At 45.6% G+C, this 11,724-nt stretch overlaps 1 protein-coding gene across 1 annotated transcript in view; it reads left to right on the forward strand.

Annotated features, from left to right (window-relative positions):
* bace1 (beta-secretase 1) overlaps positions 1–11,724 on the forward strand; it is a gene marked incomplete at its 3' end in the record, with an annotated part of 16,792 nt that overhangs the window by 4,028 nt on the left and 1,040 nt on the right. The window contains exons 3-7 of the mRNA XM_084467220.1: positions 1,055–1,271; positions 2,685–2,822; positions 3,353–3,487; positions 4,675–4,776; positions 6,633–6,859. Of these exons, the coding sequence (XP_084323346.1) occupies positions 1,055–1,271; positions 2,685–2,822; positions 3,353–3,487; positions 4,675–4,776; positions 6,633–6,859 (819 nt within the window). The remainder of the gene's footprint in view (positions 1–1,054; positions 1,272–2,684; positions 2,823–3,352; positions 3,488–4,674; positions 4,777–6,632; positions 6,860–11,724) is intronic.

Below are 11,724 nucleotides of genomic sequence, written 5' to 3' on the forward strand. Positions count from 1 at the left end.
ACACAGCAGCTCACCCGCTCCCACTGGCCTTGGCCATCGTGGTGTGAAAGATCCAAGTTCTGCGGCGCTATAACCGCTCTGCGTGCAAGTCAAGGTTTTACTGAGACACGAATTTGCCCACATGGAGCACTTTGATTTTTTTATAGGTTTGAAGGGACTTAAAATAGATGCCCCATGCTTTGGTTTGACACCGAGTAGCAGGGGCCCCATTGACGCAGAGAGCAATATTCCTGTAAGGAAAGTTACCCTTTATTGTCCCTTTTTGGGGGAAAATCTTTCTCTGCTTTTGACCCATCCGGGAGCCGGCGAACACACCCGGAGCGGTGGGCCGCCGCAGCGCAGCGCCCGGGGAGCAGGTGGGGGTTTCAGGTGCCTTGCTCAAGGGCACCTCATCGGTGGATGAGGACGTAGGAGAGTGCTGCACAAGCACTCTCCTACGTCCTCATCCAACTCTTTAACCAACTCTTTAACCAGTAGGCCACGGTTGCCCTGAAGAAGATCTGTCATTATTCCGGCTTTGCTTTTGCACACGGAATCGAACAGAGCCGGCGTCATGCTGCCCTTGTGTGTGTGCGTTTACACAGCGTGCCCGCCTTCCGGCATTAGAGTCACGACGTATAACACGACAGTGTCAGCTTTCCAGTGGGGCGATGGTTTTTGTGTAACCGAGGGATAGCCGAGTCGGAGTCGCAGTCATTATAGTCTCACCAATCAGACTTCAGATTCTAATCTAAAGTCTGATGGCAGACAACCTCAAAGCGGGTTGATTTGGGCGTGTGTAAATGTGTACATCACAAACTCTTCCAGCAGGAGTAATGAATATCCCAGGAACACAGGGCTGAACTCTGTCCCTAGCAGTTGTTGGAGGTTCTGGTATAACGTAGTAGGACTGCTGGGTCTGAGGTTCGATCATTGTAATCAAACATGTTCAATAATCAATATCCCTGCATTAAAAACTGTCAACAAAAACGGTACAAACCAACCTGACCTCTCGTCCACAACATGTCATTATTGTCCCTGTCCAACCCACCATCCACCAACCCCCCCCCTCCAGCTCCCACTCCTACAGGGACCTGGGCCGCAGCGTGTACGTGCCCTACACCCAGGGCCGCTGGGAGGGCGAGCTGGGCACCGACCTGGTGTCCGTGCCCCACGGGCCCAACGCCACGCTGAGAGCCAACATCGCTGCCATCATCCAGTCCGACCGCTTCTTCATCAACGGCTCCAACTGGGAGGGCATCCTGGGGCTGGCCTACGCCGAGATAGCCCGGGTAGGAGGAGCGCCGGGCGGGCTGGGGGCCGGAGGGGAGGGGAGGGGGGGGGATTAAAGGTGCCGTGGAGGCCGGATCAGTCTGCCAGCCTGGCCCGTGGGCCGGACCAGCTGGTAGGCTTATCTAACCAGCATACATCTGGGTGGACATGCCCACTTGTGATGTCACTAGAGGGGGATTAGTAGACTGGGAACCGGACAAATCTACCAGCTCATGCATTATTTGCTCTGGTAGAAGTGTCTGGCCTCCCTCCCGTTCAGAGAGACTCCCAGCCGACCTGGCCAATCACATCAGTTTATGTAATACGGGGCAAATTTGATATGACGACTGTGTCTGGTCTGTGTCTTTTGATAGGGCTCCTTAGAAAATCAAAAATGAACTGAGAGGTTCCAGACCTATTTGCTTTTGCCGATTGGTCTGGCGATGTCAGGCAAAGGCTCGGGGATTAGAGGAAGTTTGTGAAACAGATCACACCTGGGTGTAGAATAGGGGCACTTTAACAGCTCTTGTTGGGGTGTCGTTTGAGGCCCCATGAGGATATCTGGTCCGAGGTGGCGGCGCCTGCTCTGATCTATTGAACATCCATCTTGCCTGTCAACCACAGGTGTGTGAAATGCAACAATAGTAACTGGTGGAGAAACGTAAGGAGGGAACCGACAGGGAGAAGATTTTGGGGTGACTAGTTTGACATTTGTGCTGTCTTCCACTCTTTTCCGCTCTCTCTCTCTTTACACCCTTCAGATGGTCTCCAGTCCCTCTGACACACGGCCAAACACTTCCCACCTCAGAATCTGCCGTTGCACTTTAATGCACGAGACATAATCGACGGGTAGATGGTGGTAGAATAGTTCATTTATTATAACATCTTCTTTAGTAATATGAATATGAGGTTCATGCATGCGTTACTATGGTAACAAACGCTAGATGATAGTGATTCTGTGACTTCAGCTAATCAGTGGAAACACTGACGAGGTCCTCTGTGGTTGACGCCTGTCAACCACATCCGCATGAACACGCGGCCACGCTGATGTCTCGGTGAGGTACCAGCGGCGTTTACAGCGGTGTTGGAGGGTTACACAACGGCAGGAGGACCGGCACTCTGATGAACGAGCTGAGGACGTCTGACCTTAATGACAGCACTGTTGGTGTTGTTCAAACGTCTCTCTCTCGATTCCTCTGTCTCTGGTTCTACCTTCGTGTCTTTCTTTCATTGTACCGACTGACCCATACTAACATCTCTCTCTCTCTCTCTCTCTCTCTCTCTCTCTCTACCTCTCACCGCCCTCCCTCTCTTTCTCTTTGTCTCTCTCTCTCTATCTCTCTCTCTGTCTCTCTCTATGTCTCCCTCTCTCTCACCGCTGTCCCTCTTTCTCCCTCTCTCCCTCCCTCTCTCTTCCTCTCTCTCTCTCTCAGCCTGATGAGATGCTGGAGCCGTTCTTTGACTCCCTGGTCCGTCAGACCTCCATCCCGGACCTCTTCTCCCTGCAGCTGTGTGGCGCCGGGTTCACCCAGAACTCCTCCCTGGGCAGTGCTACCGTGGGAGGCAGCATGGTGAGGACCAAACACCAGCACACCAGCACCGTTTGACCTGAGATTACCATCAGCCAGCAGCAGTACACAACACATAAGTATTAATAGTAGTAATAATACTTATGTAGTAGTAGTATAAGTATTTGGAAATGCCAACTCTTTTGATTCAACCTCTAGATATCTTGCTCCCTTGTTATGTATCTATTCCTATATTAGGACTACGTAAATCGAGAATATGAGGACCAGTGTCTTCCTTCTCATACTAAGAGACATTACCTTTTATATATCATTACCTTTTTAAGTCCAATCTCAGCCACTATTGCTGAGGGCAATGTGTGTAAGATATTTAACATATATATATATATTTATAAAACGGGGGGCCTAAATCAAGCGATCTGATTGGTTCCCAACCGTTGTATATTGAGCGTATACACACAGCTATGACGCCCGTTCAGTTTACAGAGTTCAGTATCAACGAGGACCTCAGCAATGTTTCCTCACGGTGCCTGGAGGGGTTCTGGTTGTGAGTGTGGAGGGCCCTGTCCCCACAGATCATTGGAGGGGTGGACCCGTCACTCTACGTGGGAGAGCTGTGGTACACGCCCATCCGGCGGGACTGGTACTATGAGGTCATCATAGTGCGCATCGAGGTCAACGGACAGGACCTGAACATGGACTGTAAGGAGGTGAGGCCCGACACGGCGCCCACAGCGGTGGTGTGTGTGTGTGTGTGTGTGTGTGTGTGTGTGTGTGTGTGTGTGTGTGTGTATTTGTGTGTGTGTGTGTGTGTGTGTGTGCGTGTGTTTGTTGCCATGTGTGTTTTCTTTCTGTCTCTCTCTCTCTCTCTCTGCCCTCCCTCTCTCTCTCTCTCCCTCTCTCCGTCTGTCTCTCCCTTTCTCTCTCTCTCTCTCTCTCTCTCTCTCTCTCTCACTCACCTCACTCACCTCCCCTCACTCACCTCACTCCCCTCACTCCCCTCACTCCCCTCACTCACCTCACTCACCTCACTCCCCTCACTCACCTCACCTCACCTCACTCACCTCACTCCCCTCACTCACCTCCCCTCACTCACCTCACTCCCCTCACTCACCTCACTCCCCTCACCTCACTCCCCTCACTCACCTCACCTCACTCACCTCACTCACCTCACTCCCCTCACTCACCTCACTCACCTCACTCCCCTCACTCACCTCACTCACCTCACTCACCTCCCCTCACTCACCTCACCTCACTCACCTCACCTCACTCACCTCCCCTCACTCACCTCCCCTCACTCACCTCCCCTCACTCACCTCACTCTCCTCCCCTCACTCAAGACTCACCTGTTCAGAGTTCAACTGGACTCTGGATAGCCACCCCCTCCCACCCCTCCTACTTATTGTATGTTTTAGGTCCTGGCACTTAATGTACGCACTTATTGTAAGTCGTACTTAGTTATAGTAGCTTAGTAACTTAGCATTGTGTAGCATCTTATCCTAGCTATCTTTGTTGTACGGGGAATGGGTTAACCTAGTGATTGTTATTGCTTGGCACTTGGTTCTATGAACAACCTTACTGTATGCTAAACGCCCTAAATGTAAATGTAACTGGAGTAGTTTGGCTGGCTGGGTGGCGTAAGCGGGAGGGCTTTTGGCAGTGGCGGTGGTTCTTGTAAAAAAAAAAGGAGGGGTACAGGCTGGCCAGCATCTTCTATTTGTAGAATATGTAACATTATAGAATCAGATCTCATTCATAACATTATTGAAATCATCAATGTTTAGCATTGAGGTTATTTTAAGCCACAAGCTGGTTGAAATGTGACACATTGTGAAGTAGAAAAATTAATGTTTTGTGTCTTGTGACGGTTTGATGATAGCAACGTGTCTTGTTTCAGTATAACTACGATAAGAGCATCGTGGACAGCGGGACCACCAACCTACGCCTGCCCAGGAAGGTCTTCCAGGCGGCTGTCAAGGCCATCGAGGCCGCCTCATCGGTCAGTCCTGCTGGTTCACTTTGTACCGCCTCCCAGCGTCTCCCAATGATCCCCCCGCTCACCCTCCTTCTCCATACTGTCACCCTGTTTCCATAACAACCGGCCTATCTCAGCAAGCCTTCTTTCGGGCTCCCTCTTGACTTACAGTTTTTCTCAATCGTTTAAACACGTTTTCTGAAACTATAGCTCAATTATCTCAAAACTCTAAACACTTAAACTGAATGAGTTTACCATTTTGTCAAAACTCCACACATCTCGTTCACAATGAAACACTGCACCCAAAACCATGTTCTCTCTTCTCAAAACAGATTTTTATAAACACAGCTATTATATGAATATCTCTTAGAGAGCATCAATTAAACACTGGTGTGATAAATTTAAAACACTTCTATCAAAATACTGTTTACATATGTTTTTGGTTCATGATGTTACATATTCAAATGTATAAAATTCTTTAGAAATAGCTTCCTTTTTTAAAGTTGCAATTAGGTGGAATATACAGTATAAAGACTGTTGCCATATTGCAATACAATACTGTGAATATATCATAGAAATATTGCATTGACACAATCCTATCAGAGTAGGATACAATGCATATCTGTCTATCCAATGAGCTCCAATGAGCTAAACTCACAATCCCAGCTTCCCACACCTATAGTTGATACTGCAGCATTGTTGGAGTTCTGAGAATACACCATATATTACCTATTTTGGCAAAACTCACAGTACAGTAATTGCACTGATAAGTAAAATGAAAAACACTAAAGACTAGAAAATGTTCTTTCGGGGGATGTAATGATGAGATCAGTGCACAAGTACAAAAAGGTAACAAAGCAAATATGTATTTGTTACTGTAATACAGTAAAATGTTCAGCTGAACTGACTGCAAAAAAGCCTTTTGTAGGCCAACAAAAAATAAAAATAAGAATATAAATGAGGTGAAACCGATCTACATGTAAATCAGTCTGTATCCCACCTCCGATCCTGATCAGACCAGAGGAGCTCATCTACAACACCAGTGAGCTCACCTGAGGCCTCTTTTATGCTCTCACACATGATCGAAGTGTTTTGCCAGTTGAGTTTGAACAGGTGAGAAGTGAGGAGACCAATTGGTAATTGGGTGTGGAGTTTTGAAGGCCAGTATATTCCAGGTGAAACCATGTGTGATTTAGAATTTCTATATGCGTGAAAACAATGGAATTGTGCTTAGAGTTTAGCAGTCTGGAGTCTTGTAGTTGATATATGAGCTTCAGAATTGTGTGCATAGTTCCATTTTGTGTGTGTATACAATCGGGAGAAAACTGTAACAGCGTCTTACAGTTTTTCACAATTGTTTAAACACATTCATTGGAACATCAGACACAATGTGCACAACCTGAAACTCATGTACCAATTCTGCTGAACTCCGAGCACATTTTCTGCTTTAGACTCAGATTCCCATTCCAAACCACACATTTTTCACAACACTACACACAATTCTCTATATCTTGCACACTCTTCCTGAATTCCCTCTCTTGGTGTTCACACAGAACACACTGCCAATCACATTTCACATCCATCTCTCTCTCTCTCTCTCTCTCTCTCTCTCTCTCTCTCTCTCTCTCTTCTCATCTCTCTCTCTCTCTCTCTCTCTCACACACCTCATCAGGTGTTGTTACCGAGCCACTCATCAGTAGGCAACAGGACTGTGGCTGTTAACCTCTTTGTCTCTCTCTCTCCCTCTCTCTCTCCCTCTCTCTCTCTCTCTCTCTCTCTCTCTCTGCTCTCTCTCTCTCTCTCTCTCTCTCTCTCTCTCTACTCTCACAGGTGGTGTACTAACCTCTGTTGGCTCTCCTCTGGGTTGTGGCTCTGTGCAGACGGAGCAGTTTCCTTCAGGCTTCTGGCTGGGGGAGCAGCTGGTGTGCTGGCAGGCTGGCACCACCCCCTGGCACATCTTCCCCGTCATCACCCTCTATCTGATGAGTGAGAACCGCAACCAGTCCTTCAAGATCTCCATCCTCCCCCAGGTCAGCCCCGCACACAACACACAACACAGCACAACAAACAAACGCACACAGCCCACAGCACAACAAACACACCAAACGCACACAGCCCACAGCACAACAAACACACCAAACGCACACAGCCCACAGCACAACAAACACACCAAACGCACACAGCCCACAGCACAACAACCAAACGCACACAGCCCACAGCACAACAACCAAACGCACACAGCCCACAGCACAACAAACAAACGCACACAGCCCACAGCACAACAAACACACGCACACAGCCCACAGCACAACAAACACACGCACACAGCCCACAGCACAACAACCAAACGCACACAGCCCACAGCACAACAAACAAACGCACACAGCCCACAGCACAACAAACACAACGCACACAGCCCATAGCACAACAAACACACGCACACAGCCCACAGCACAACAAACACCACGCACACCAGCCACAGCACAACAAACAAACGCACACAGCCCACAGCACAACAAACACACCAACGCACACAGCCCATAGCACAACAAACAAACGCACACAGCCCCACAGCACAACAAACAAACGCACACAGCCCACAGCACAACAAACACACCAAACGCACACAGCCCATAGCACAACAAACAAACGCACACAGCCCACAGCACAACAACCACACCCCAGGCCATCCCGTCAGGCGCAGTGGCGTAGCGACATGTGTGCACCGGGTGTGCTGGGACACCCAAGCGTGGTCCTGGCACACCTAAATATTTTCTGAATTAAATCATTTCAACGATTGTTTTGATTTAAACAAAAATGTGACAGAGAGCGCGGTGAGCGGTGCACGCTGCACTAGGACCCGCTACCACAGAAGCGGGGCTGTGAAGGAAGCCCCCCTATTGGATTTTGTTCCCCCATGTACAGCGTGGAGTGGATCCAATCATCCTACTGCCAATGGGTGATGGCAATGCTGCTTTTAGACTGGCCTCTAACCTGAAAACTGCCTGGCTGGGTAGTACCTGCCAGCGTACTACCAAAATGATTGCTGTATTGCTGTTGCTAGCTTCTCATAACACTGCCAAATCTACTTTACAAACTGATTTTCTGATGTGTGGCCGCCTGGTCTGAAATACTCGCTAACTACAAAAAGAGAAGCAGTTTTGGTGTCTATTATTTTAAAGAGCTGGAATGTCTGGAAAGTGTGTCTATCTGGTTTTTCATCTGTCTTCTGTGTGAGAGTGAATCGTTTAGTTGGTAAGAATGAATTCTGCCTGTAATCTCGTAATCTTACCAACAATACCAATCATTTGTAAATCTACCAGCCCAAAATGTAATCTCACCACGTTACTAATAACTAATGGCTATATTGACTTTCTTCTGATGTTATCTGTGGGGGAATGTCATTAGGTAAGGCTTGTTCGCAATAAAAAAATAATAATTTAGAAAGCAACTGGAGGCAAGATTTGCATTCAATTCTTAAGGTCAACATAAGTCTTTTTGTGGCAAGTGACCCAGGTAAGTGTGGCAAGTGACTTCAAATTGATTGTGTTTATGCATAGGTTAACTACTGAATGGACATGAATGTGTAAGTTATTTGGCCCCTGTTTTTTCTACTTGTGACTTTATGGCTTCTTGGCCCTAAGTTAATCAGGCTTAGTGTTGAGCACATTTGCATATTTAAAATAGATTTTCCAAGAAACTTGTAAAACAAAAATGTTACTGTTCATGTATACTTTCACTGTGTGATGTGTGAGGTTTGATTGTGATAGGAGTAAAGGAAAAAATAAGCCCATTAGGGTGTATTTTGGGCATAGTCGATTAGTATATTGCTCATTTGCATATTCTAATTCATTTTCAAAGAAACTTTTGAAAATGAATTAGAATTAGAAAAATGTACTTTTCATGGATACTTTCATTGTATATTGTTTTATTTTGATAGGAGTAAAGGAAAAAAAATAGCCCTATTGGGGTGTATTGTTGTCTGGCCTTACTGGCACACATCTTGGATTGATGAGAATTAAACATATTTCCTTTACAAGGATTTCTTAGGACTTTAGTATGTTGTTCTGGACACCTCATAGAAATGATCTATGCTGAAATTTTTTTTTTTACAATTAGTTGAATCCAGAGGATTCCATCCTGATGATGGACCATGGTTTGAGTGAAAGTGGTTGTCTCTGATCTGGGGTCTGATCGCTCTGCAGTTCTCTATCCATACCCGTTTGTTTTAACATTTGTCATTTCTTTTTATTTTGTTCAATTATCCCATCGTATAAGGTCTCGAAAAACCAACCGAGGTCCTCGGACCGCATTTGATAAAAGTTGTCCGAGCCTCATTGAATCAGTGGTTATTGCAGCACGTGTCGACCGCTGCAGACCCCGTCTTCCCCCGGACACTTGCTGCAGTTGTTCTTGCAGCGTTCTGGTGAATCACCGTGAACTTGAGGCCACCCAAAATCTCACTGGCGCGCCTTAATTATAATTTCTGGCTACGTCCGTGGTCAGGAGACACACACATTCATGCTGCGGATGGGGATTAGTGCCTTGACATGTTTCTCTGCCTTGAGGGTTTGGGGTTTATGAGATTAATTTGTCAGAAGTTATGATTCTGTATGAAGATTTTGTAAGACTCAAGACTTATGGTGCTATCCGTTTGTATGGTACGCCGGTACGTCCGACCTGCTCTAGCGAGAACATGACATCATTTCCTGGCTTGCAGCACTTATAGCGTTCCCGTTTCTCATTGGCTAGTCGTTGTTATTGTTTGCTACATTAGCCTCTTTAGCAAACCAGCTCGAAAACAAACAACACAACTTTACAATGTATTGCACGCACATCAAGACCGTGCAATGCATAAATGGGTGACCAGAATAAAGTACCAATGTAATCAAGTGTGTAAGAGCATTTAAAATCGACATTAAAATGACCAACGTGGACAGAGAAAATAAGTGTCTTTACGGGCGCAGCCCTTTTTGTTGTCGAGTCGTGCGGTCGGCCTCACTGGGACCGACCAAAAGGGGCCGTTCCTCCTCTGTGAAATGCCGCAAGCAAGCTGGGAGATTCACACCTCATGATTAGGACGTACCAGCGTACCATACAAATGGATAGCACCATCACCTGTTCAGAGTTCACCTAGACTCTGCACAGCCACCCCCTCCCACCCCTCCTACTTATCGTACGTCCTGGAACTTTATTTATTGTATGTCGTACTTAGTTATAGTACTTAGTTGTGTAGCATCTTATCCTAGCTGTCTTTGTTGTTTACGGGGAATGGGTTAACCTAGTGATTGTTGGTGCTTTGCACTTGGTTCTATGAACATCCTTACTGTACCAACAGCAATATATAGTTTCACCTTTTTCTGACAAATATACTTGTTGTAAGTCACTTTGGATAAAAGTGTCTGCTAAAAGCCCTGAATGTAAATGTAAATGTGACTGCAGGGTTGCCAACTTAGGGACTTTGGCTGGAGTGAAACTGCAAAATGTCAGTGGGCGTGCGAAGAGCGTGTGCGTGCCGAACGTTTTTGATAACCATAACCCAATTTTTTTTACAAAACTGTCCTCGTTTACTTAGTATAAACAAATTGAAGGAAGGCTTATATAAAAGCCATTGGCTGTTGTTGACGTAGGACATTCAAAATGTGATTAGATATTTTTTGATCATGCATTTAATCATGCATTGACATGGGAACACAGCTGTATACTGATACCTGCTGCCATAGATATGTATTTAACCAAGACCTCTGAATTTATTCCCAGTCTGACCCAGAAAGAAGGAGTTTAACAGAAGGTAACATGGCCTTTTGTGTTATGGCCTTTAATTAGTTTAGTAATTTGGTTATTGGTTGATAGCCTAGACTACATTAAGACACCTTGTAATTTTGTTTTGAGGAGGGCTGTCAAACCATGAGAAAACCTTTAGGGTCTATATTGCGAGAATAGGTTACTTGGACCCCGCTAATTGCCAAACGTGACTTTATTTAGCCTAATGACTGATATTGAAGAGTAACAACATGGAATTAATGTTGAATCTGAATAAATACTATGTCCTTATTAAAATATTTGAAACTGTAACATAGCCTATGGATTATGTAGCCTATAGCCTATTCTTGTTGAATTCCAACAAGGTCCACAGTCCACACAGAGAGGCAGAGAGACAGAAGACATGGAAGGAGGGAGGGAGAGAGACTGGAAGAGTTTTTGGAAAGGATAAAGCCATTTAAGAGAAGTTCTCTGAAAAGTTATTTGAGGTATCTTTTTGCCATCTTTCTCTCTTGTTCAAATGTTGGGAATCACATAAAAATGCACATTTGATGTTCTTGTTCATTTTGATACCCTGGCTGTAATTTTAGGTTAAGTATTGAGTAAGTAAATGAAACCAAATAACGGAGTATCCGCATTAATTGCGTTAAAAAACAACAGTAATAAAACAAACGTAACGTTATTTTAAAATGACAGCAGCACTAGTTTGAGGCATTTATTTGCGCTCTCAGACCTTAACCAAGACTTTATTTTCTTCTTCCCAAACGCGCGTCTTTCACTCAAAACAAACGTTTCACACTCAACTAAAAGACACAAGGGAGCGGCGACAGAGAAAGATGCACGAGGACGTTGTAGATCAGCCTGCACTGCAGTCAATGCAGTAGGTTCACAGGAAACATGCAGGAAACATGCATGTTTCCTGTATATTCTGTGGTCTAGTAGTGAGTGATCAACAGTGAAAGATTTTTTTTTTTTTTCAAAGATGGGCTATTTGGCGTGATATCTAAGAGGGGCGTAAGAGGGGGGCTTTTGAGAGTGTCGATGGTTCTTGTAGTCAAATTCATTCTATAGGACGTGTTCTCCTTACTGAGCCATCAGAGTGAATAGATTTTGTGACTTTCTGTGACCTTTGTTAAAATGTTTTGTTTCTGAAGCTTTTCAAGCAAGTTTCCTTTTGTGGGTTGCGATGAAAAGGAGACCTTGTGGGTG

This window comes from Micromesistius poutassou, assembly GCF_964030765.1.
Source record: "Micromesistius poutassou genome assembly, chromosome: 4".
Taxonomy (NCBI): Eukaryota; Metazoa; Chordata; class Actinopteri; order Gadiformes; family Gadidae; genus Micromesistius; species Micromesistius poutassou.